This window comes from Pteronotus mesoamericanus, unplaced genomic scaffold, assembly GCF_021234165.1.
Source record: "Pteronotus mesoamericanus isolate MK-2021 breed Mesoamerican mustached bat unplaced genomic scaffold, CSHL_Meso_final contig_130, whole genome shotgun sequence".
Lineage (NCBI taxonomy): Eukaryota > Metazoa > Chordata > Mammalia > Chiroptera > Mormoopidae > Pteronotus > Pteronotus mesoamericanus.
In genome coordinates this window covers 20,671,837-20,697,762 of record NW_026555060.1, presented here as the reverse complement: position 1 = coordinate 20,697,762, position 25,926 = coordinate 20,671,837, and the positions used below count along the sequence as shown (strand labels likewise).

Below are 25,926 nucleotides of genomic sequence, written 5' to 3'. Positions count from 1 at the left end.
ACTAGTAAGATAGTTTAGATGGAAGGAAGACCTTTTCAATTCTGTCCATAAATTTCTGATGTGTATTAAAAAGAAGGAAACACATTTGAGCCCAAAAATGAGATTGCAGATAAACAAATCTAGCTGCGCAACTGTCCTCATTTGTTCAGCTTCTCTGAAATATTCCTATTAGAGCACAATTAGTATAAACAAAGAAGTAGAACACGTACACATACAATATAAAACATTAGTGTGGTTTATGGTGGCAAAAATGCCACAAGCTGCTTTTTGTTCAAGGCCTTGAATCACTTTAAAAGGAGGAAGTATGACATTTTAAATCAGAAACATTGCACACAAACAATGATAAAAGCAAAACTACATGTTGACTTGTTGGGAGAAGAATAATGTATGAATGTATGACCATAAAAGGATAATTTTACATTTCCTTGTGCTGCCTGACAAAAACAATATCGAACTTGCACTGCTTCCTAGGGTCAAAGATAAACGTAAGGAAACAAGAATAGATAAGTTTGTATTGAAATTGAAGCTTTTCATTTCCAAGTATTTCTTTCATAAATATAAACATTTATAAATTGCTCTTCAGTACAAATAAACTTTCAGGGAGAAAATTAATATTAAATAGACTCATTATCATTAATATATTATTAAAGAAAATAATATATCTGGGCTGCTAAGGAAGATGCTTCAGATTTAATTTTTTCATTCATTCAATTATTTGGTAAAAGGCTATTATGCTCCAAAAAGAGAGAACGCAGTACTGAACCCAAAAGATAAAGTCTTTCTATTCATGGTATTTACATTCCAGTAAGCAGACAGACAAAGCATAAGTAAAATTTTTAAAAAGAATACATTTTTAGATGGTTATAAATATTCTATAGAAAATAAAAGTAAAATTAGGGTAATGAGATTGCTAAGGAGCTAATACTTGAGCTGGGACTTTAATGAGCATTCCATGAAGAGGGAACTTGAAATATGAAACTTCTAAAGCAGAAATGATCTTGAGGTGTTTGAGAAAAAGTCCTGTGGCTGAAAGTGGTGAAAGAGAGCAAGAGAGAGAGGAGGTTAGGGCAGAGGGGCCTGGCTGGACCATGCCCTCTTTAGTGAGCTGTCACGTGGAGGCTGGTTATTGTCTCTTGGGTGCATTACCTGCTTTGATGATTCCATTTCAAAGAGAAGATGACCAGAGCAAGACCATGGTGGGTTGGTCTAGGGTTGTGGCAGTGGAAATGGAGAGAAAATAATGAATTAGGATACATGGTTCTTAGCAGTCAGGGTTATCCAGAGAAATAGAACTGATAGAATATGTGTCTGTCTGTCTATCTATCTATCTATCTATCTATCTATCTATCTATCTATCTATCTTTCTTTCATCTATCATCTTTCAAGAGTTAGTTATTTTAAGAAAATGGCTCATGCAATCATGGAGGCTGGCAAGTCCAAAATCTATAGATATGGACTAGCATGCTGGAAACTCAGGAAATAGCTGATATTTCAGTTCAAGTTCAGAGAGAGTCTAGAAGTAGAGTTTTCTTTTCTTCAAGAACCGTAGTCTGTTTTCTCTGAAGGCCTTCAACTGATTGGATGAGGCCCACCCACAGTATGGCAGATCATGTGCTCTACTCAAAATCTACCGATTTAAATGTTAATCTTATCTTTATAAAAAGAAACTTCATGGCCAATATGTAGACTGGAGTTTGATCAAATATCTATGTGCTAAGACCTAGCCAAGTTGACACACAAAATTAACAAAGTATATTTTGGAGTAGAGCCAATAGAGTCTGTGTTTGTCCTAGAAAGTAAAGGAAAACGGAGGATATAAGATGACTCTTAAATCTTTAGCTTATGGATCTAAGAGGATGATGGTACCATTAATGAGAAAGAGAAGACTAAATGTTCATGAAATATCATCATATTTAGAGTGAAATTAAAATCAAACTACAAATGAAAATTAAGTACTTGAAATAAAAGTCAAATACATATAAAAACCTCTGAAAGAGGAGTACTACTTGTGCATAAAAACTTTCAAGCACTTTTCCTTAAATGGCTAATTACCAGCTTGTTGGTTGACTAAATTTGGGTGGTTAATAAGTGTTGGGTGCTTGACAATACAATCAAATGACTGAAGTATGACGTGGAAGATATATTTATTACTGATGATGAGATGTTACTGAGCAAAACTCTCTGAAGAGTGGAAGGTAAGTCCAGGTAGGAAAACAAAAGATGGAAGAGCAAACACAAATTAAATGTAAAGGCAATATAGTTGAGTGTGTGTGTGTGTATGTGTGTGTGTGTGTGTGTGTGTTTGTGTGTAGGACAAAATTTCAGAATTTATTCGCTTTTTAGATTAGAGGAGTCTATATTTACATTTATGTGTGGTAAATTATCATAGTAATTGTATTAAAAACATTTTATTTTCTGATTTCTTGTATTTTATTGTGAACAAAACGTATTATGTAAAATTTAATTTTATTGCTAATGCAGAAAGCCACTCATTTTGTCATGCTAGGACAGTGATTTTCAACCTCAACGATTTTTAAAACTCAATACCTGACTATTTAGTTAGGTGCACTGACCTCCTTTCCTTTAGATTTTCAAATAAAAAAAATGACAACAGCCAGGACAATAGCTGTCTGATGAATACCCTTATGGGCCAATACCTTGACCCATAAATAGATAGGTCATATAATAGAGTTGCATCTTATTGGTCATATTGTATAATAAGGTTGCATCTGATTGATTAATTCTTGGTATCAGAAATCTTTATACACAAGGATAGGCACCTAATTTTTAAAAAATCACTTTGGAGCAAAAAGAGTAGGTGATCACTATTATTATTTCTTTAAATAAAAATTATACCTATTTTTCTTGCCACATCAGCAAAATATATATATTTTTGGTATGCCACAGAATTTTAGTAGTTTATGTGTGCCAGGAGATGAAAAAAGTTGAAAATCTTCGTGCTAGGATGTGGGCAGCAACAAAGTGAGATCAAGCCCAGGCAGCAGTTGAGCTCTATGGGAGGAGACTCAGCCCTGCATTGCATGTTGGATTGACACATGCCAGTTCTAAGGAAGCTAACCGACGCAGATGTTCTGAATTCATTCTTCCCTGTATTCCAGTTACAAGAAATCAGAACAGCAGAAATGAGGAACCCATTCGGGGAAGGAGCACCGAATTAGGAACACAGGCGAGATAGAACAGGCAGTCTCTAACAAATGTGGGATAAAAGCAAATATAAGAGCTTGGCAGGAGGAAATAATTTTTTAGGCAAAGATCCATTATAAGGTCTGAGTTGATGTTCTAAGAACTGACCTCAGAGTGTAAGTGGTGCTAACCTCAGATGGGTGTTGAAACAATAAATAGAATATGGTTGATAAAGTGTTTTGTAAACAGTGAATGACTCTGCTAGTGGTACCATTATTACTTTGTTGTATTTCACTGTGACGATTTGATTTAAAATAGTAAGTTCATTTAGTCAGACCCTCAAGAATCCGCAATACTACCAGCTCATTGTGAAAGATCCATTTAAATAGAGGAATTTAGTAAAATTTCACAAGAAGTGTTTAATTTATATTTACATCACAAAATCAAAATAGTGTCTTTTGATGGTCTATTCTTAAAAAAATAAACAACAAAAAAGAAGAACCTTAACATGAATTCAATTTTGATTTAAGGAGAGAAATATGCTTACCAGGTTCTTCTTTCATTTTTTTCTTTTTTGGCAAGAGGAAGTTGAGTTTTGCCAGCCAGCAGTTATGTATTATAAGCATAAACCATCTATTCGTATTTATTTAAATCACAAGCTCCAAATCACAAGCACAAAAAACCAATTATTTGGAAAGGTAGCCATATAAATATTACCTTGAATGATGTAAAAAACATTTCTTTAACCTGTACTTCAAGCTTCACAAATTTTTATGCTTTTAAGTACATTGTTGTATCTTTTTGTTGTACAAAGCTGAGGTTGGGTGTGTCAATGAATCAAAGATAAAATTATATATAGATACTAACTTTTCTATAGATGGTAGGTCTCTAAGTTACCCTGAAACATAAAGCAAAAAATTTCTCTAGTTGCCTAGACCCAGAATACCCAGAAAGCACTTAGTTCAAACATTTGCAGGGCATTAAATGAAAGTCAAATTTCCTAAAATAAAATTATTTTTTAAGTTATGAAACACATCTCTAATGTTATAATTAGAATAATTATGTATAAGTTTCATCTGTCTCAAAGAGGTTGGGGGTGAGGCAGGCTTGAAAATTTTATTCCAGGATAGATACATGCATTTAATTTTATCGCTTATTGTATTCCTATCCAGATTTTCTTTTCTCTGATGGGTATTATTTCTTTTCCTATTAGCTACTGGTCGTGTTTACTTACTCGAGGCAGACTCTTCCTAATGCTCCTTACAGTGAACGATTGCTGGCGGCCATGTGTGCCTCTCAACACAGTCTGTCGTTCCCTGGATCCCTCAGAGGGAGCTGCGTGGGCTCAGGCAGGGCCAACCTCATCCCTCTTCTTGTGATCATAAATCTTCAGGGAAATGAAAATGATGGGAACTTTTGACCTAGAATATTGTCTTTGTCACATGTATCCACCTTTCTTTATTTCTTTTTTTTCTTTTTGACAGACACTAGGCACTTTTTAATATATAATGAAGATCACAAGCGTTGTGTGGAAGCAATAAGCGCCAGTGCCGTCCAAACAGCAGTCTGCAACCCGGACAGTGAAGCACAGAGATTCCGATGGGTGTCCGAGTCCCAGATCATGAGTATTTCCTTTAAATTTTGCTTGGGGGTGTCATCAAAAACAGATTGGGTTCCTGTCACTCTCTATGCCTGCGACTCAAAGAGCGAATTGCAGAAATGGGAGTGCAAAAATGACACACTTTTGGGGATCGAGGGAGAAGATTTATTTTTTAACTATGGCAATAGACAAGAAAAGAATATTATGCTTTACAAAGGATCGGGTCTATGGAGCAGATGGAAGATCTATGGGACCACTGATGATTTATGTTCTAGAGGTTATGAAGGTAATAAGCATGATTTTCTTTTTACTTTTCTGTCAAATTTTTTTCATCTTCTTAGTTGGAAACTAATTCAAGAAAATAAGCCTATTCTTGTTTAGTCTCTACTAAAGAGGTTAATTGATTACTTTTGTTGTTTGAAGTACTCTGTATTCTATGAAAAACATGACAGCGAGTAAATCTGGTAAAATGTCCTGGGTGATACTTTAGCTATTTGTAATTAATTGGAAAACATCTAAAAAAAACTTTAGTTAAAATTTTTTAAAACTATGAGTTACAATTTTTAGAAATTAATTTTCACTGTGGTCTTTGACTGAAGGCCTCTCATTTGACATTATACAGTGGTAGTGATAAATGAATTTAACAATGTTTCTTTTCCTTTGGTTTAACTTATCCCTGGAGAAATGACCCATGGAACAACATTCTTTAGCAAGTCAGATTGCCTCAAGTGGAACCTTGGCATTCCTTGATAATTTGAGTTTTTAAATGTTCCTGATTAGTCACCTTATGTGTATTTGAGAAGCTGAGGAATTAATTTGTCATATTTAGTCAGCTATTTTATAAAGTGTAATCTTCCAGGAGAAACTTGATGGAAAATTGACAGATGGACTGGACTTGACAGAGTCGAATTCCACAGACAGGACAATAGTCCTAATTGGGGGATTCAACACAAGTTAGGTTGGTGCTAAGTATCAGACTTCTTATTTTATTTTAAAATACGTCATGAAATTCTGTACTCCTCTCCCCTTTCTATTCTGTTTTCTTTGAGAAGGATATGCATAGGGTTTAGGAGAGTGGTTCTCAAACTTATGCTTAAGAATCATCTGGATCTTGCTATCTCTATAACTTCTTGGTATCACATCAAAAAGAGTTTATGGCTAAAAAAAAATAAATGTATAAAACACTGGAAAAAAAAAGAATCATCTGGAGAACTTGTTAAAATGCAAATTCCAAGGTCCCCTTCCCACCTAGATTCTAAATTAGCACATTGGAGGAAGGGCCTAGGGTGGTTGGATGTAGAGGTCCATTGACCACACTTCGCATACTCTCCAACTCTCTCCCTGTACTTAAGATTTTCCTGGTAGAATATCTAGCCTTTCAGAGTGATCTTAGAATCCGTTCATTGGAATATGTTTGAAAACTGAAGGCAATGTAGAGTGTGTATATGTTGAGTCTCTAGAGAAAACTGGCTGAGACTAGGGATTATTTTAGAACACCAGGGTCAGAATTGCAGACTTAGAAGGATCTAAGGGTTATCTAGGGTTTTGGACCAGAAGAGGAAGAGTGAATTGACTGCAATTCCATGATTTGTGAATGAAGTGGCTGGAGTGCAGCTTGGTTCTTTTGGCCTCATCAGTGCTTTGTTAAATAAATCAAGTTAGTGCTGAAAAGGACATTTCTGACTGACATCTATAAACCCAACACTGAAAATTCCTTGGCTAATTTAGCGAACAGGACAATTAGCCCTGAGGTTGTCTTCACAGGTTTTCTTCATATGAAGGATCAGGTACCCCAGTGCATAAGAAAGGCATAATTATTTTTGAAATCAGCCTGTTCCATATACAATATGTGATTTGAATAAACTAGTCCTGTAACTTAATGAGAAAAAGGGCTGGAATCAAACCAGCTAATTGACAAAAAAGTAATTTTGAGGTATTTGGAGATAAGCCTAGTTTTTAAGAAGCACCAGAGAAGTACAATGAATAAAGGAAAACAAAAGGAAGTAAAAAACAAAAAAACAACCAAAACCTTACTTTTTTTTTTTTTTACTTTTAATGTATGTTAGGTGCTGTGCTATGTGTTTTACATACTTTATATTATATAAATGACTTTTAGGAACTTTCTAAAGTCATAGAATCTACAAAACTTAATTAAGAAAAGAGTATGTTTACCTGAGACAAATTCCACCAAATATCAACTGGTGGAGAGAGGCTAAATGCTATAGAGTGTCATTATCTGCAAAAGAGAATATCTCTACAAAGACAGAAACTTTAAACATACTGGAGAATTTAGTGAGGTGAGTAGTTTGGTTGTCCGTGAAGATTTGAGCTTCTCAAATCCTTTTGGCTTAAGCCAGACCATAATGAACAATGATTTTATATTTTTTCAATTTCCCTTTGTAGATGAACCCAGAGCTTCTTATTTTGATCAGTTTAATTCAGTTTTTATAGCTTTATTTTTATTTTTAAAGATTTTATTTATTTTCAGAGAGAGGGGAAAGGAGGGAGAAAGAGAAACAGAGAAACATCAATGTGTGGTTGCCTCTTAAGTGTCCTCTACTGGGGACCCAGCCCACAGCTCAGGCACGTGCCCTGACTGGGAATCGAATCAGTGACCTTTTGGTTCGCAGGCCAGCACTCAACCCATGGAGCCACACCAGCGAGGGCTGAATCCAATTTTTAAAAGGAATAGTATTGATTATAAATGGTATCTAATGGTTTTGAGTGATTTCCTTCCATGATGTGGATTAGAGTTATACTCAAATTCCTATCCTTCCCCATAGCCACTGTTGAGGGACTCAGGTGGAGGCTGGCTTAGCAGGAATTGTAGGGGAGGTAAGTATTTACTGTGTATTTGGGTTACGCAACTGTAAGAAAATGTTCAATCCAGGGAGTTCATAATTCTGTGCTTCTAACCATGAGGAAGGATGGCCTCATCTCTCTTTGGGAGGAAATGCAGAGGTAAAAGCTGGTGTCAACTGAGCTGATTACTTTTGCATGACAAGAGGAAAGAGGAAATCTCTTCCAGAAGACAGCAGAAATGAAGTGGTGGTAGAGTTATTTCTAAGTACAGATTGTAGTATATACCTAGCAAAGACCGGGATAGACAGAGAAGAGAAATGAAAAGGAACCCCCTACATAGGGACATCAAGCGTGATCAGAAGAGTAAGACCAGCCTTTTGGTATGGTTCTTACTGAAGAGTCAGTGTGCAGATGCATCACCTTCATTCTAAGTGCAAGTCAATATGTTTCTTTTAGCCATGTACACACTACTGGGCAATGCAAATGGAGCAAGCTGTGTATTTCCCTTCAAGTTTGAAAACAAGTGGTATGCAGATTGCACAAGTGTTGGGGCTTCGGATGGATGGCTCTGGTGTGGAACCACTGCAGATTATGACACGGATAAACTATACGGATATTGTCCACTAAAATGTAAGTAACTTTATCATCAAGAAATGTTTGGTGCATTTAGTAAGGCAATGTAGTGATAACTTCTTGCACTTATCTAGAACATTTTTTCCCAAAGTTATTTCACATTTATTTTTGCATCATGCTTCACCACAAACCATTATAAATGTCATTGTGCCCACTTTATAATGGAGAAAGCTACTCATCTTGGCTGAAGACGAGAACACAAATCTTCTGACTCTTAACACTGGGCTGCATCAAATAACTCTTCTACTTTCACCACCTATTTTTCTTCAACTTCCAATTTTACTGTCAGTTATTTTCTAAGACTTTAGGGCAAGCAAGTTATAATGTATATAACTCAGTATATACTTAATACTAGAGGTAAACATGCCATTCCCCAATCTTCCAATGATGTACCCTTATTAAACTGTAGATTAAAAACAGAATTTAAACAATGTCACAGGCATGTGGTTTGATGGAAAGAGGCAGAGATATGAGGAGCCCCTGAATTTTGTGTGAATATAATGAAAAGGGCTGCTCACTGTGAAAACGATAGGAATGATACTCTTAAATTTAATCAAGAAGAGTACTTAACATAGCAATGAGTCAACTGGAAGTGGGTTAATTCTATGCTTGAAGCATTTTTCAAAGTGAAAATTTAAGTAGTATTGCAGAAATGCAAAGTAAGTGGTATTATATTACATTGACGGGAAGGGGCAGAGCATAAGAATCCTTGGTATTCTTAATATGATCGAAGATCCATAAAGAAAAAGTGCAGCAGGTTTGGTTGGGATGGGGCGGAGGAGGGCGTTGTGTTGGGAGGCACCGATGAGGCTGAGGGAGTAAGAGCCAAGAGTTTTTTATGTTACTTGTCCTGCCACCCACATCTTCCTCCTGTGCCAGATCCCCCTTTTCAATACTTCCCCCTTAAATTTCTTACCTCTTGACCTCTTGCTACTTCAGATTTTATGGATCAGGGCAGGTCCTAGTTCCTGCTATTAACCAGATTTCTCTCCACTGCTGGCCAGTAAAGGGGAGGGCACAGGGGAAGTGCACCAGATGCAGTCTGGGGTGCTGGTGCGCCCGTCTGACCTAAAATAGCATTATTTTGAACTCGATTTTTGGGACTACCCATCTACCCACCCACACACACACACACACAAGCACATTATTCTAAGCATTGTGTAAGACAACCCAATTTCTAAGACTGTTTTAGTTTGTCAAGTGAAAGCCAGAATTTCAAGAATCATGCTTATTTATCTCTGTTGATTTATAGTCCATAAACATCTCACTAAAAATAAATTTCATTTGTTAGCTCCATGTATTGTAATTGTCCTTTGTGTTTAGTCTCTCTATTCTGGGTGAAAACCACACAAAACTCTCAGGCTTCCCATTCATAGTGATGCGGCTCTCTCATTCTTAGCTGAGGTAAATAAATATATTTACCTCTCTTGTTAGCAACCTTCAAAGGTTTGATTACCATGAAAGGTTTATATACACCTGATCTCTGCATTAGAAGGCAAAACTGAGCTGTTTTTTTCCTTAGGATGAAGCAGTCCTTGTTTTTGAGTGATTAGAGAGTGTCTTTCTCCTTTACTGAGTAGGAATGGTATTTTCTAAGTCTGTTATTATTGAGCTTCTTAGGGGTTATGGATTTCATAGCATCCTGCACCTAAGTCGTATTGACAAAGGTCTTGTGGGGTGCAAGTATGATTTAATTAATCATTAAATGGAGGATAAATAGCCAGTCACTAAACACACACACACACACACACACACACACACACACACACGCCCCCCCCCACACGCACACCCTCCCCCGACTCCCCCAACCCTCACCACCTAGAATGGGTGTGTGTTGGAAGCATTTCCTGAGTATGTTTTAGAATAATCTTTAAGTCCTGTTACTTGTAGTTTATGTCTTCCAAACTAAATTACGTATTTTTCCTATTACATGTAAATATAAAAAAACTGTAGAAAATTTAAAAAATTGTTTGATTGCAACATGTATTAAAACCTAAAGCACATTTTAGAGTACATATCCTGCCTTTTTAAAAGGGTTTTGCAATTTTCCAATCTATTTCATTTTCCTTGCTTTGTGTTCCTTTCAAAAGAACATTTTTATTTTATATTAGTCTTAAACATTTAGTACAGGAGGATGAAGTACTAGATATTGACCTTTTAACACCTGATAAATGTCCTTTGCATTACTTATTGTAAAGTTTTCCTTGCATTTAGACCTTTATATTCAAGCATTATCAGAATAAAAAAGAAAAAGACTCCTTTCTCTCAGTTCTTCATAGCTTGCAATTTTAGCTTTCAAGATTAGTTGTGCTGTTTTACTGTGAGAATTTGAACAAGTGGAGGAGATATATAGTCAGTAAACTTATACATTCAATGACAAATAGGTTTTAATTCCTTGTTTTAAATGGCAGTATACATTTTCTTTAAAGGAAGAGAGGAGTCAAATTGCATTTCTTTTTTTGGCCATTTATATCCCTTTCCTCTGTTCCTGGATAAAAAATAATCCCCCCTTTTTTATATCTCACATTTTTTGCTACATTATAAGCAAAAACTCTGTTTCTAAAAATACTTTTTAAACATTTCCATCTTCAAACAAACCTCAAACAGTGTCATTTGAATGATCTCATGTGGAGAAAAATCCATTTGGACATTTCAATTAATGAAGTCTCAGACCGTGCTGACTTAAGTGTACTATTACTAATTCAAATTTACTTTTTAACATTAACATACATATTGATTTTATACTTAAAACATTTTAGAAATTTCTGCATTGTTGCCTGAATGGAATTTTGATGTACTTTTCTTCCTCTTTGGTATGCCATGGAACCACAAGTTTCATATCATAGTATGTGGTATATGTGTGATAAAGGTCACTTCCTTGTTATATTAAAAAAAACTCACAGTAGCATAGGCTATATGCTGCTTTTGGAAAACTGCCTGATTTCTTAGCAAATTGAATACTTCTCAGAAAACTTTAGAAATTACATAATCCTTTTTTTCTTCATTGTAAATACATGAAAAGATTATTACTTCACATGACTTATAAATAGAATTTTATATTACTAACAAGACAAAAGAGAAATTGTCATGACATGACACTCACAATAATATTTTATTTTTTTGATTAATTCATCAGACATAAGTAAAACGCTATAAATAAAATTTATACACCTATATTATTGGCTTTTCATAGAGCATAATCAAATTTATAGAATATATTGGGAATCATAAAATAACATAAGAAAAAAAAGCTAAGGTATTTATTTTTTCCTCTGAGAGAAGAAAAACTAACAATCAGCACCTCCTATTGCCAGGAACTACCTATACGGAACATATTCTAGAGATGAGAAAGTGAGACTCCAAAAATTAACAAGTTAGCTCAGCTCAAACGTCTGGTGAGTGACCAGGCCAAGTGCAAGTCCATATGAATCTGTGGAGTCCCCGGTCTTCCCTCTAGTGTCTGCGTCTTTGGTCTAAAATGACCAAAGTGTGCAGGCAATACACATATTGAGAGAAAATATATACTTATTTTGTCTTCTCCCTTTGCTTTTTTCTAGATTAAGGAAATTGGGTAGACATCTTTAGTCTTAGTTTCTGTAATTGCCTCACATCCCAACTCATCTGATCCCAAACGTGCCAATGGAAAAATTGGGACGTGATGCCCCCTCTCTTTCTTTAGGCACATGAAAGGGATTGGATGTGGTTGAATTTTTGAAAATGTCCCCTTTCCATATCGGGAATGAAGAGAATCTCATAGGCACTTTAAAAATAGGTAAAAATAAAAAAGAAAGGAAAAGAAATTCAAGACTTGAGTCAATCATGCTTCTAAGATTGTTTAACAAATATTGTCCACTGAAAGTCATTTCTAGACATAACAGCCAATTCTATTTGACTTCTTTTACAGTTGAGGGCAGTGAAAACTTATGGAAAAAAGACCCACTGACTGGCATTTCCTACCAGATAAACTCCAAGTCTGCTTTAACTTGGCACCAGGCGAGGAAGAGCTGCCAACAACAGAGTTCCCAACTCTTGAGCATCACAGAAATACATGAGCAAACATACCTGACAGGTAATGACATGAGGAGAAAAAGGTGTCAGATCGTGATTATTTTCTTTCTGTATAGTTTGTCTTAAAGTCAGACAGCACAGTTGACTATAGACATTGTGATAGGAGTCAGTCCCTAAGCAGATGTTATGACAGATTTGCATCTTGAAAAGACACTGGGATGGCAAATAGGTCTGGTCTCAAGAGCCAACTTTGTTCTGTCAGTTGTAGCAGTCTCTAGAACCTGTGCTGGTAAGGATTCTGAGTATTAATTGTGGCTCAGAGTAGAAGAAAACACAATTAGTTAGTTATTATCTTCCATTAGAATCACAGAGTTCACAATGATAAAATAAAATGCTGCCACCACAAGCAGGGACAAGTCAAGGGCTCCTCTGGCCCTGGCCAGTGTGGCTCACTTGATTGGAGTGATGTTGGGTAACCAAAAGGATTCCTGGTAAGGACAGGTTTGTTCCCTGGTCCCAGTGCGTATGATCCCCAGTCTGGGTGCATATGGGAAGCAACCAATTGATGTTTCTCACATCGATGTTTCTCTCTCTCCCTTCCTTTGTTTCTAAAAGCAATGAAATAAATGTCCTTGGGTAAGGGTTTCTTTTTTTTTAAAGAGCTGCTCTGAAACTCAGTCTTTTTTGTTTCCTCTCTTTAGAACTCCCACTTTCTAATGGTTTGCAGGTCTTATTGACACTCTTTCTACAACATGGTGTTTGTTTTTAAAGCTTCTGTTTTTATAGGATTGTGAAGATTAAAAGAGCTAATGTTTGGTTGAAATGAGAGTATTTGTTTTAGCTTCTACAATCCACACTTGGGGAACAGAGAGATAAGGACAAGAAAATGAGTGTGGGAGAAAAAGCACCCCCAATCCTTTGCCCCAGACTTCCCTCCCTCTCTCCAGTTTACCCTAACATTGCTACTAGATTAATCTATCTCTGATCCTGTGACTACCATGTTTGAAAAACCCTTAGTGGCTTCCCCTTTCCTATCAAATAATTCACAAAACACCTTTGCCTGACATTCAATGACTGTCTTCTGTGCACTGATAAAAGAAAAATTTTGAGCTCCCCAACCACGTAGCATACTTTTTTGCCTCCACATCTTTTCCCAAGCTTTTTCTTGTATCTAGAATTTCACAAATTTTATACCACTGAAATGCAGTTCTACTTCATTTCCATCTGCATTTCTCTTCATTTGTTTACCATTGTCATGACAATTGTTTACATATATATCCCACTTCCCCTACAAGGGTATAAATACATCCATTTGTTATTTTTCTTCATTCATTTAACAAGATTGCTGACATCTCTGTTCAAGGCATTATGCTAGGTCTTAGTGACACAATGGTGACCAAAGCTAGACATGTCCTGTCCACATGGAGCTTGAAGTCCAGTAGGGAAAACACATAAAAACAAGAAAACAAACCAACAAATAAATACACATTATAGTAAGTGCCACAAAGAAAACAAACTGAAGGCTGTGCTAAGAATGGATTATGCAGGCTAATAGATAAAAATGGGACATGTCTTGTGAATATTTTTATCCCCACCCTCAAAGAGAATCACAAAGAATCTTCTAAGGGGGAGAGTCTCAATGAATGTTTGCTGACTGACAAATGATGACGCAGTAAAATAAAAATAATTATTTAATAATCCAGACTCATGTTTAGTTAAGTGGTCAGTTTTTGGCAAGAGGACAGAAAGAGTGGTAGTTCTCAAATGTGAAGAGCTTTTTAATCACCAGAGAACTTTGTTGCAGGGAAGATGCCTTGGAGCAAATCCTAGAGATTCTAGATTGTTAGGTGTGATGTGCAACCCAAGAATTTGCATACTATCAACCTCTCAGGTGATTCTAGGGCAAGCAGTTGAGGGACCAAACTTGGCAAACACTATCTTAGTACCTGCTTTATCAGCAATGCCTACTAATTCCATCTGACAAGACACCAGGCAGCAGAGTGCAAGAGTAAAGAGCATAGGCTGGAGCCAGGCTGCTTGGGTCCCAGCACTGTGAAGCTGGGGAACCTTTGTAGGGATCACCTGAGAATATGCCTCAGTGACTTCATTTGTTAAAGGGTAGAGTGTGTGTCAAGCAATCCAAGGGATAGAGCATGTCTCCGGCCTTACTTCATTTCCGAGGGTTTCACTTTGTCCAGCTCTTTTCAAATGATGCTTTTCATCTACTGGAACACATTTCTTCCATAAGTTATTAGTTTTCTGTTGAACTTGACGTTGTTTATGGCATTGTATTTTTAGTGGCAAAAAAACGTGACATGCATTTATTTAGCACACCCTAGTAGAATATACAAACAAAGCATAATTGGGTAAAAAGTATTTTTCTATTCCTAGTCCATTTTTGAGGATTAAATGTGAACTGCTCCACTATAATGAAATATATCTTGCAATAGTTAAACACCAAGCTTAACATGTAGTAATTTTCTGTTTTCAGTATAGGCAACAACTCACCATTTTCTTTTAGTTGTAATTAAGGAGATTGATCATAGAAGAACAACCTGACCTCACTGTGTGTATTCATAAACTCAGAGATGAGATTATGCCTAAGTCTGCTCAATAATTCTCTTTTGAGTTGTTTGTTTTTGTTCTTTTTAATATTAGGACAAAATGTCAGAGTGATTAATATTTACAACCATGTATAAAAATAAGAAGAAGGATAAGAAAACATAGAAAGAGACAAAACTAAATTCATGTAGATGATTAAGGAAAAGATGATTTAAGACAATCCTGGTATTATTGTGCATATTTGCATGAGAGAAAAATCCATCAGAATTGACATGGCTTTTTTATTTCCATTGGCTTTTTTTTTTTTTTTTAAAGAGAATCTGTTTCTGACTTGTGTTTTCTTGACTGTTAGGAGTTTTACTTGTTTTCTGGCTTTCTGGAAGCCAAAGGACAGAACACAGTTACTTTTTAACTCTTCCTCAGTCACACAGAGGAAAGCGGAGATATGCGCAGCACAGCAGCTCTGCCCTCTCTAGTCACATTTCCTGGTCCCTGGCTCCCTATCAGGCTCCTGCGGCAGGAAATGCTTCCCTAATCACGGGGGCTATTGTTGTGTCCCTCTGGAGAGCAAACAATCCCTGAGAGACTCAGAGGCTGAGTTCACCTCAGATTCTTATTTAAATCTTATCCAAACCTCCAGAATTTTAGTCAGCGTATTTTCAATATTTCCGCTTTTCTCCAAGTCAACAATATCATGCATTGGGGGCGGGGGGAAGTCTGATGAGCAATTTAAAAAATAAAACAGAACTTTGTTTTCTTGGAGGGAAGATATTCATGATATTTGAGATTGTTGGGGATATATCAGGAAAAAAATCTAGAAAATAATGGTGTGAATGGGGATTATGATCTACTCCATTGTGGGAAACATGCCACTAAAATAAAAAAAAAAAGCACCCATAAATAGTTACTTATACTTTTAAGGTAAGGCTCCTTTTATATGAGGATTTCTGGAGTAAATATCATTTTTTAAAAATGTGTAAGCCCGTTTTATGACTCTGAGGTCAAATTACCTGTCATTTATTGAACAGCTGCTGTGTATGAGATGCCTGGATCGCACCTATCTCTTAAATGAATATTATTATCCTTACTTTATAGAGGAGTTAACAGACTAGGAATAAGAATTTAGAAACTTTCCTAATGTCATATTCAGAAAATAGCTGCACTGGAATTCAGTGCTGTCTTTTCATTCGTTTTGCCTGGGTCTCACTAACAACAAAAAGTAGGCAAGGACCTGGTGGTTCCCCAAGCACTAAGTAGAACCCTTAATGAAGACTAGCAACAGCTCTTTCCTCCAGGAAATTTACTCTAAACTGGTAACCTGATTTCACAGTATCTGCAGGGCTAACTGCTTCTGCCCAAGCAGCCCATTCCTACACCCCCCGTTGCCATTTCTCATCCTTACTTCTGTTTCTAACTTTAAAAATGCTGGCACACTGTACTTAATTCTCAATTCCTGAATCAGATTTGTAACTACATATGTGCAGGACTGAAGTCAGATATAGGAAGTGAAATTTGGCTTGTTGCTCTGATTGGTTTGCCCCTTTTCTTTCATGCTGGCTGGAAAACAAATTGCACCTCACCAGAGAAGAAAAAGTACCAGAGTAATATTGGATGTTAATACATCCTTTATTATAATTTAGTTCAAAAGTAGATATATAACCATTTCAGATAATACAGGCAAAAAAAATTAAGAAGTAAAATGTTAGGCATGTGGAACTGATGATTTCTATAGTAATGTCATAGAAAAATGCTATAGTAAGAACACTTGGTCTCATAAATTTACAAAAGCACATCAGAGAAAAAAATTGTGGCTGATGCTCCACTTTAAGTAATATATTTGACACAAAGTCTGAATTTTTTTTCTAAATCCCACTTTTTGCCACCCTGACTCCTATATAGAATAATAATAATAATAATAATAATAGCAGTAGTTTACATTTATTGTGCATGTACTATGTGTCAGGCCCTATTGTAATAATTAATTTAATTCTTCAAAACAAGCCTAGAAAAACTTAAAGCAGATGAGGAGTGTGAAAGCATAGATATTTCCCTTAATGAGAACTTAATTCTGAATTTAATTTCATTGTCTTTTCTGAATGTGAGTTTTGTTTCTGTTTTTGCTTTCATTATATAGGATTGACCAGCGCCTTGACCTCAGGACTCTGGATTGGACTGAACAGCCTGAGTGTGAACAGTGGGTGGCAGTGGAGTGAGGGCAGTCCATTCCGGTATTTGAACTGGTTACCAGGTAGGGTAAAGCTTGTCTGGGATGGAATTCATCTAAGCTCAATTTTGCTTAATACCATGGGGATCTCCATCGTCTCAATATAGATCTCAAAGAGAAGAATTGGGAGACTATCAAATACAGTCCATTTCTCACCTTGATTTGAAATCTGCCAACTATATTTGAGTCAACTAAAACCATCAGGTTATAACAGCTTCCCGGGGTGAGGGCTTGTCAGGCAGGATGATCACACAAATCAATATAGGTCTCTGTTACAGTATAAATTTTTAGAATACCCTTGATTTGCTAGGTATAAAACATTGGGGGATAAACCAAGCCTTCTACAGCTTTTTAATTTTCTGGAGGACAGAAAGGCTCTGAACTAATTATTTTTACATTGCCATAACATTCAGGTAACAGAACAAAAAAGAAGACTAAATAATATGTTCCACATATACAGCAATTAATCAGAAAACAAAAAGACCAGTAATGACAAAAAAATTTCATCTTATTCACCATTACCAATTGGCATTGGGATCTACTTGAGGCACTCCACTGAGTAGGGTCCTGATCCCCTCCTCCACCCCCACAACAATCGTGGTTTAATAAGAAAGAGTACAAAGAAAATGAGTGCTGTCTGCCATGCGTGTGGGAAAGGGATAGCCAAAAGTCACATCCTCATTTACCAGTTCTGCTATGGAAAACACTGATGTGGTGTTTTTTCGTATGGTTCAACTTGTTCTTTCAAGCATTGAATGGTTTTTACATTTGGTTCATATAATTAAGCTCTCCATTTTTTTATACAACTAATGTATTCTATTAAAAAAGGAAAACTTCAGTCTAATAATATTCAGAATAGATGCTGAAATATGAGAGGGAGTTTTTAGAGGCTTTATTTTGGTTTAAATTGGTTAGATTTTGCTATGAGATACCACCTTCAATGCATGGTGGTTACAGTGCTGTCACTAGAGTCTTACCATTGTATCAGCTCTATTTTCCGTGGGAACACAGGAACTAAACATTGCTGCAAAAGAACATAAGATGTCCTTTGTTGTGGGTGAGAGTTTGATTTGCCTGCTTACTCACGAAGTCAACTTAAACTGGAGAATACCAGTTGGGGTCAATGAGATCACTAGACAACAATAATCATTTATGAGGGAACAAGTTTATTCTTTTTTTGTTGCTTAATCATTGTACAACATTAGGCAAAGCAGGTCACTTTATTTATTACTCATTTGGGGAGTGATGATTATAATATTTAATCATCTGCATTTTAAGAGTTCAGTGAGAAAATTTGGAAGTTAACTTCAGTGAAGGTAAGGAATGAAATTGGGATATTAATAAGAAAGAAAATAAATCCTTCCTTAATAAATCAAATTCCTGAGAAATAAGTACAATTTAAATCACTTTATGAAACAGTATGAGAGTTACCTCAAACTAATATTAGAAACCTGTGGGATATTAGCAATTGTTATTGTATAAATTGTTCGATCAAGCATTCAACTGAGTACTTACTACCAAGTAACACATTTATGTAAATACATTCACATTTGAAGTGAGGATATTTTACACAAATGAAGTACAAGTATGAATCAAATATGTAACTGTGGTAACCATTTAAAGACAACTAGTTGATATATTAAAGTTTGTAGTCATATTGTATTGATAAATAAATGTATAACATGATTAATTAGTTAATATATGAATAACCGATAGTTATAAAATTTGCTGTGGTTTCTTGAAAGTTTCTCTTTAGTACAGACACTGACACCTTATCTGTTAGTTCAGGTATCTTGTGAGTTTGGTCACAATAACAACACATTTTAAAAACATACTTATCTTGACACTAATATTTTTTTCTTTGTGTGCTATCCAAGAAACTTTTAAAAATATTTGACAAAGACTTTCTGGAGCAGATAATTGCTTCCCATCTTCCAGGAAGGGAGAATGAGGTCCAGGCCCAGGCTATATACATGTCAGAAGCCACAGAGCAGTCACAAAATGTGGCTCATTCACCCTGTCTTCTGGTGTGAAATAGTACTAGCGTGTATCTATTATGTTAGCAAAGTTGATTTTATCTGGTTCTTTAATGTTTCCCATAAAAAATGGGATGAGGGGTTAGCTGTTAAAACATCTTTTGTAGGCTGAGTTGAAAACCTTGAGCTGTAGTTCTGGGGGCACTTGATCAGTGTTCCCTCTCCACTTGCTGCTTCCAGCGTCCCTTCCCCGTCACTCTCCTTCCATTGTCTTTCTCTTTCTAATTGGAGAGAGTTTTCCCACGTCCAAGGACTCCCTAGGCTGTTCCTCCCAGTTAGCTTGACTTAGTTTTCTTGGTAGGTATCAACAGGGTTTAATGGAGCTGGTTTGGAACGTCACGTGTTCTTTGGTTAGGTGCCTCTCTATGATACATAACAAACCAGTGTGATCATTGGTCAGGTTTTAAGGTCTAGCTTTATCATTTGATGTTGTGAAAAAAGTTATTTCAAAGAAGTAAACTTGTATAATCAAAAGCTTAGGCATTGGAATGATTCAACGACAATAAAACAGGCACCCAACATGGCTTTTCTTCTGCAGTCAATAACTATTTATTTGTGAATGTGTAACAAAAGATGAAATGGGGACCCATGAAACCCAAAAGATGACGATGTGAGGCTGAGGGGGCTATCTACTTGTGACAGCTATGGTAGTTCCACTTAATTTTTTTCTTTTTCCCAAAGGAAGTCCATCAGCAGAACCTGGAAAGAGCTGTGTGTCACTAAATCCTGGGAAGAATGCTAAATGGGAAAATCTAAAATGTGCTCAGAGACTGGGCTACATTTGTAAAAAGGGCAACACAACTTTGAATACTTTCATCATTCCCTCAGGTAAGTGATCTATTTGATCTGAAGTGTATAAGATATGATAATTTAAAGATAAAGCTACAGCCCAGTTGTAACTGTATGAAATGACAGGCTTGGTTCATAATTTACAGAGTAAGCTTAATGATATTCCTACAAAATTCGTTTTTGTTGATTACTGCTACTGGTCCCTACCATTTCCTGAGTGTGCTGTGGCGTTCACACATGTGTACAGCCTTTGACAGAATATCAATAAGCATTTATCTTCACAGCAGCCCTATGAAGTAGGTATTATTATTCACACATTCCAGATGAAGAGAAAAATATTCAAAGACTATATAAAACTTGCATATGTGACAGACTTGGAATCCAAGCTACAAAACAAGTATCTGAAAGAGTTTTTTTTTTATGTCTTCACTATTTAAGGTGTATCTGGGCTCTAATGCTGTTCAAATGAAAATTGTATACTGAAGCCTTCACAGAAATAGAATAAAACATCCTAAAAGTAGTAAATGAAATTTATATATAGGCTAGCCCTGAGGGAAAAATTCAGTTATGCCCTGTGTTATAATTTTACAGAAGAATTAAACTGCCAAAGCAAGACTGCATTCTTTCTATAAATTGGCAAAAAACAAACAAACTGCCTTTTTTTTCACTCTCAGCTATTTTTGAAGAAACACTTTCTACTTTAAAGAAATTGATGGCTCTGACTAGTGTGGCTCAGTGGATTGGGTGTCATACTGCAAACCAAAGGTTGCCAGTTTGATTCCCAGTCAAGGGCACATGCCTGGATTGCAGGACAGGACCCCAGCTGAGGGCTCACGAGAGGCAGCTGATTGATGTTTCTCTCTCACATCATTGTTTCTCTCCCTTTCTTTCTCCCTACCTTCCCTCTCTCTAAAAATAAATGCTTAAAAAATCATAAAAAAGGAATTTATGTATGTACATATGCATTTATGTACACATATGCATGTATCTGTTGTGCTCAGGAAATCTGACAGTGTCATCCTTAATTTTTTTTCTCCTCTAATTTTAAAAGCAATTTCATTTATTTTAAAATATGATTGACATGAATAGAAAGTCAAAAAGTACAAATGATAAATAATAATATTTTCTTTCAACATCTTCCAACTCCCAGATCTCTCCCCTGAATAACTGTTTCTGAATGTATATCCTTACCTACTTATTCCATGAGTATATAACCAAATATATTTATAATTATTTTTATCTGTTTCATACAAATAGAAGCATATCATATAAATATTCTTGACTTTTTTCACTTAGTAATAATTGTGGACATCATTCTGTATAGCACATAAATAACTTCCATGTAAATTTTTATGGTTGTACAATAGCCGTCCCAGAGAGAGACCATATATATATATTTTTTGATAAGTCCCCTATCAATGGACGTTTAATTTACTTCCAATTTTCATTGTGACAAACAATCTTACAGTGAATAACTTTATGCACATGTCATTTTGTACATGTGATGATTCCTAGAGGTGAAGTTGCTGGGTCAAAGAGTAGCTGTGATTGCAACTTTAGTAGATAGAGATATGGCCAAGGTCCCAATGGATATAGATGAGGCTGCCAGTTATTGAGTTTGACCATCCTCTACAGGACACCATTATGCTGTGGCTTGCCTCAGGGAGACCTTCAGTCATTCTTGTATTTTATCTCCTTTATGGCTCCCATGGGGGATGTAGTATCATTCTTCCTTCTTGGAATAGCTCATATGGTTCTCCTTCAGAAGACTTGGAATTGCCACTCTGGGGAAGAGGAGAATGGTTCTTTCATAGCTTCCTGGTACTGGAGGCAGAATTCTGTCACCTGGCCTTGTTACTTAGTCTCCCAGTTTGAGGTTCTTTATCTATGAAATGGGAATATTGATACCCATTGTGAACATTTGTTCATATTTTCAAGTACTTAGTAAATTATTCTTATTTTGCTGCTATTCCTCACCTTACATCACTTGCTAACCTTCATTCCCATTGGTTTTTGAACTTCTATGTGTATTTCCTGGGTTAATCAATCTATCTTATCTATAAAGTCAAATAAATCAGATCTTGCAAAAACATATCAGAGATCAACTTATACAGCACACATAATTGGTGACTCCTTGGGCAAGAATTCCACCTTGGACCCTGTTGCTCTTTGCAACATTTCCCTATTTGTCCATAATTCCTGGGTCGCTAGAGCTACATTGTCCAGTTTAATAGCCTCTTAACCACATGGCCACTGAGCACATGAATGTGGCTAGTCCCAGCTGAGATGTGCTGTAAGTGTGAAATACATACTGGGCTTCTGAGATTTTGCATGCAAAAAAAAATATAAAATAGTTCATTATCAATCACATGTAAAATGAATATTTTGGATAAACTGGGTTAAAGAAAATATATTACTAAAATTTACCTGTTTCTTTTTACTTTTATTTAACATTGTAACTAGGAGATTTATAATTGTGTATGTGGTTCACATGACATATCGATTGGATAGGTCTGCTCTAGGGGAACAAGCCATCTTATGTGATTGCCCAATGGAACTCTCCTTCACTTCCTGTTGTCATGTTTTAAACTATTTTAAAAGTTCATCTGTTAGAAGTCCTGAGAATCTGCTGACATTATTTTCAGCTTCCTAGGCAGCAAACCTAAAATATTCCACCAGAGGGCTCCAGAGCTGTACTAACTTTGTCTTTTATTTTTTATTTTTTGTTAACTACTGGATGTGTGCAAATACAAATTGCATTCAGGGAATTTTTGAAAATACGCATATTCTATTACGATAACACAATGTTTGGTCATTATGACAACCTATTTACTTGAATGACTCTTGTGCACAGAATCCCAAGCTTAAACAAAATGGTGCGGGTAGTAGCAGCCTTTAAGAGAAAATGAGACTAATACCTGAAACACATTGCAGAGGTGCCCTAGATAGAACATTTACTAAGGCAGCACACTTACAAACATGTAATATAAAATTTAAATATATAAACTGACATTCATTTGGTAACATAATCCCCCTTTAAGCCAAGTATGATGCTAAATTGCTCTTTGAAATAGTATCTGTAAGTGGTCATTATAAACTGCTGTGTATCAAATATAACTTCAGGTCCTTTTCTCTACCAACGTTCACTACACTCGTACCATGTGCTCGGCCCTATGCCAGTTCTAGGGCATGTGGAGATGAATACGGCGAGTCTCTGCCTTCCAAGGTCACTACCCTCCGAAGATCACGACCTTATCCAGCTCATTACCATTGTATTTTTGTAATGTGTAATCAAGATTATGAAATTTGTCCATAACGATTAGTAGCAATAATTAGAATGTTGGCCACTATTCCCAATTTGATTAAATGGTCAATGTGTGGCATTTGTAATTTATAGCCACATTATCTCAATGTGTTTTCTAGTTCAGAACATAGTAATAATGGGTAGTTTAATATTAGTATTTATATTAATATTATTAGAAGTGTCTTGTATATTTGGATACTTTGGTTCATGGGCTGTGACTTGCCCAACACAACTTCTGGCAAATTCAGGTTTTGCCTGAAAGGCTTCTGAGTCTAATCCCTGTAATTCTACAAAGCATGTCCTCTTTTGGCAGCAAGTCAATGGCAGTGGGGCTGGTTCAGGGGCTCAGTTGCCCCTTGATTCTGCAAAGGTTTCAGAAGCTCCTTGGTGGCCCCTCTACCCCTACCCCCCACTCTATTCCCTGTTTCAACACCTCTTTCTCATGCCTGCCCAGTAGTCTTGCCCCTCCTCTGAGGAATGACTGGCTCTCTGATATCCATAGAGGAGAGATGAATTGAAGTCTTTTAAGCAATGTATTGTATATCAAAACTTTTGTGCTTCCAGCATTTACATAACATGCTTAGTACAGGTTTGCTGATGACAAAGTACAGATAAAACCAGCCTATTGTATCTTCATGGAGCCTGCTGTAAATACAATGTTTTGAAAGAAGAGATTTCTCATTGAGCTGTATTTTTCATTAAAATGAAAGATGTATGGGTGTACTTTTTTGTCTAAAAGCAAACACAATGTAGTCTTTTGTGAATGCCAAGAAGTAAAAAATAATCTTACCTTTTTTTGCCCATAACTATGAACTCTTTTTTATATAGAGTGGTAGAAAATGTTGTTACAATTAAAATAAAAAACACCTCCCTTTTAAACGATTTCCAAACTTTTTTTTTTCTAGAAAGTGGTGTGCCTACTAACTGCCCACATCAGTGGTGGCCATATGCAGGTAACTGTTACAAGATTCACAGAGAGGTGAAGAAAATCCAAAGAGATGCCTTGACTGCATGTAGGAAGGAAGGCGGTGACCTAGCCAGCATCCACACCATTGAGGAATTTGACTTCATTATCTCCCAGCTGGGTTATGGTGAGAGCTACATCAGTAACACGCTTGACTGGTGTCTTCCCCACTTGCCGCTCATGTCCAGAAAATTTAATCATAACTGTTAGCTTTAATAATTTCAAATTAATAATTGAATGATCAATTTAATACATTTAATAATAAATGTGAAAAAATCTTAAAATGTAAAAATTGTATAGTATTTTAAAGATTTTTTATCACTAAGCTAATTTGATTTATTTTTCTTTTAATATGTAATCCATTATGGGTACTTTAAAAAATATCGTATTTCTATATATAGTCTGTATTCAGAGCACTCTACCTTAAACTTGTCATCAGTATTTCCTTTTATTTTGTGGTTATTTGTACGTGTGTATTTTCTTTTTTAAGGCTATGTTTTACCTCATAAGAAAGGTCTATAAATGAAGCATCTCATGCTTGAGATTTTTATTCTTTATTAACCTAGCTAATGCTGCTGGAATGATGAATGGCAAAAGAAATGGGATATTTCATCGGCACAGTTAGTTGTTGGCCTCAATCTTTTAAAGAAACTTATGTGTCCATTTTAGATACATCACTTAAGAAATGTATAGAAAATGTTGAAACTTAAATAATGTAACATTTTTAAAAATTAAAAAAGTTTATAAAAGAAAAGTGGGTAGAATGAGCTGGGAATGCTTATCCTGAAGAGGAGGGTGAGGGAGAAGCTGATGATAATGAGCCCTCCTTGGTACTTGCTGATTAAATGATTATCGTTTTCTGCTTTCACTGATGAGACTTTTGAATAGCTGCAGCTGCTCCTTTCCAGCCAACAAAACAAGAGGAAATGGATGGTGGTGATGGCGGGGCCCCTTCCCGACGCTGCCTGACAACTGATAGGAGTTGGGGGAGGGGAGAGGAAAAAGCGATTGACAAGTAGAAAAATAGAATAGTTTTCTAGAAAGATTTAAAAGATCCCCAAACACTGCTAACTCCTGGCACCTGTGCCAAACGGAATCCTTCCTCCCCTGCTTTCCTCACTGAGCTTTGTAGGCCATGAGAATAGACTGTGCAGCCTCGATTTCTTGATTATTCTATATTTACCTGGATGATAATAATGTAATCAAAACTGATGTATCTGAGTAATATCATGACATATAAGTTATGATACTTATAATAGGTAGTAAAGTTTGCAAACATATCTGTGGAAAATAGTTAAGATGCTACAGGGGTATATGGAGGGAAGATAAATTTCTGTTTTATTCTGCAAAAAATAAAATTAAAAATAAAGATGCTACAGCAGTAATGTGCAAATCTTGCTGTACTTTGTGCAATAGCATATACTAATAGGAGAACCTTATATGTTTATTGCTATGGTTATTTTGGAAAATTAGATGACGAAGTTTGCTTTTATTCAAATTCAGAATTTATAAATTTTCACTAAAGAAGCCTTTTCTCTTTTACTATTGACAAGGACTTCTTTAAAACAATGAAAATAATATTGATGAAAGCATAGTTATAAAATTAAAGGAATTGTTTCTAAATCAAAAGCCTAGGAAACCTTTTTTAGCTAGTCAAAATATCTTTTATGTCATTCATGGAAAGGTAGGAGGTGAACGGGGACCTGCACACATAAATTATGACTCCATCAGTTAAAACAGCTTCTATAACTGGTTTATAAAAATCAGCCTAACAGCTTTACACTCACTTATATATTTTTGAAGGATCACGATGGTGCTTTGGAATTACCAAAGCTAGAGGAGAACAGTTAAGTGTGAAGA

The 25,926-nt window shown here is 35.9% G+C and overlaps 1 protein-coding gene across 1 annotated transcript in view; it reads left to right on the top strand.

Moving 5' to 3' along the window:
• MRC1 (mannose receptor C-type 1) overlaps positions 1-25,926 on the top strand; it is an 80,052-nt gene that overhangs the window by 7,041 nt on the left and 47,085 nt on the right. The window contains exons 2-7 of the mRNA XM_054593090.1: positions 4,629-5,030; positions 8,003-8,176; positions 12,084-12,248; positions 16,884-16,997; positions 19,691-19,837; positions 24,008-24,193. Coding sequence (XP_054449065.1) covers positions 4,629-5,030; positions 8,003-8,176; positions 12,084-12,248; positions 16,884-16,997; positions 19,691-19,837; positions 24,008-24,193 — 1,188 coding nt within the window. The remainder of the gene's footprint in view (positions 1-4,628; positions 5,031-8,002; positions 8,177-12,083; positions 12,249-16,883; positions 16,998-19,690; positions 19,838-24,007; positions 24,194-25,926) is intronic.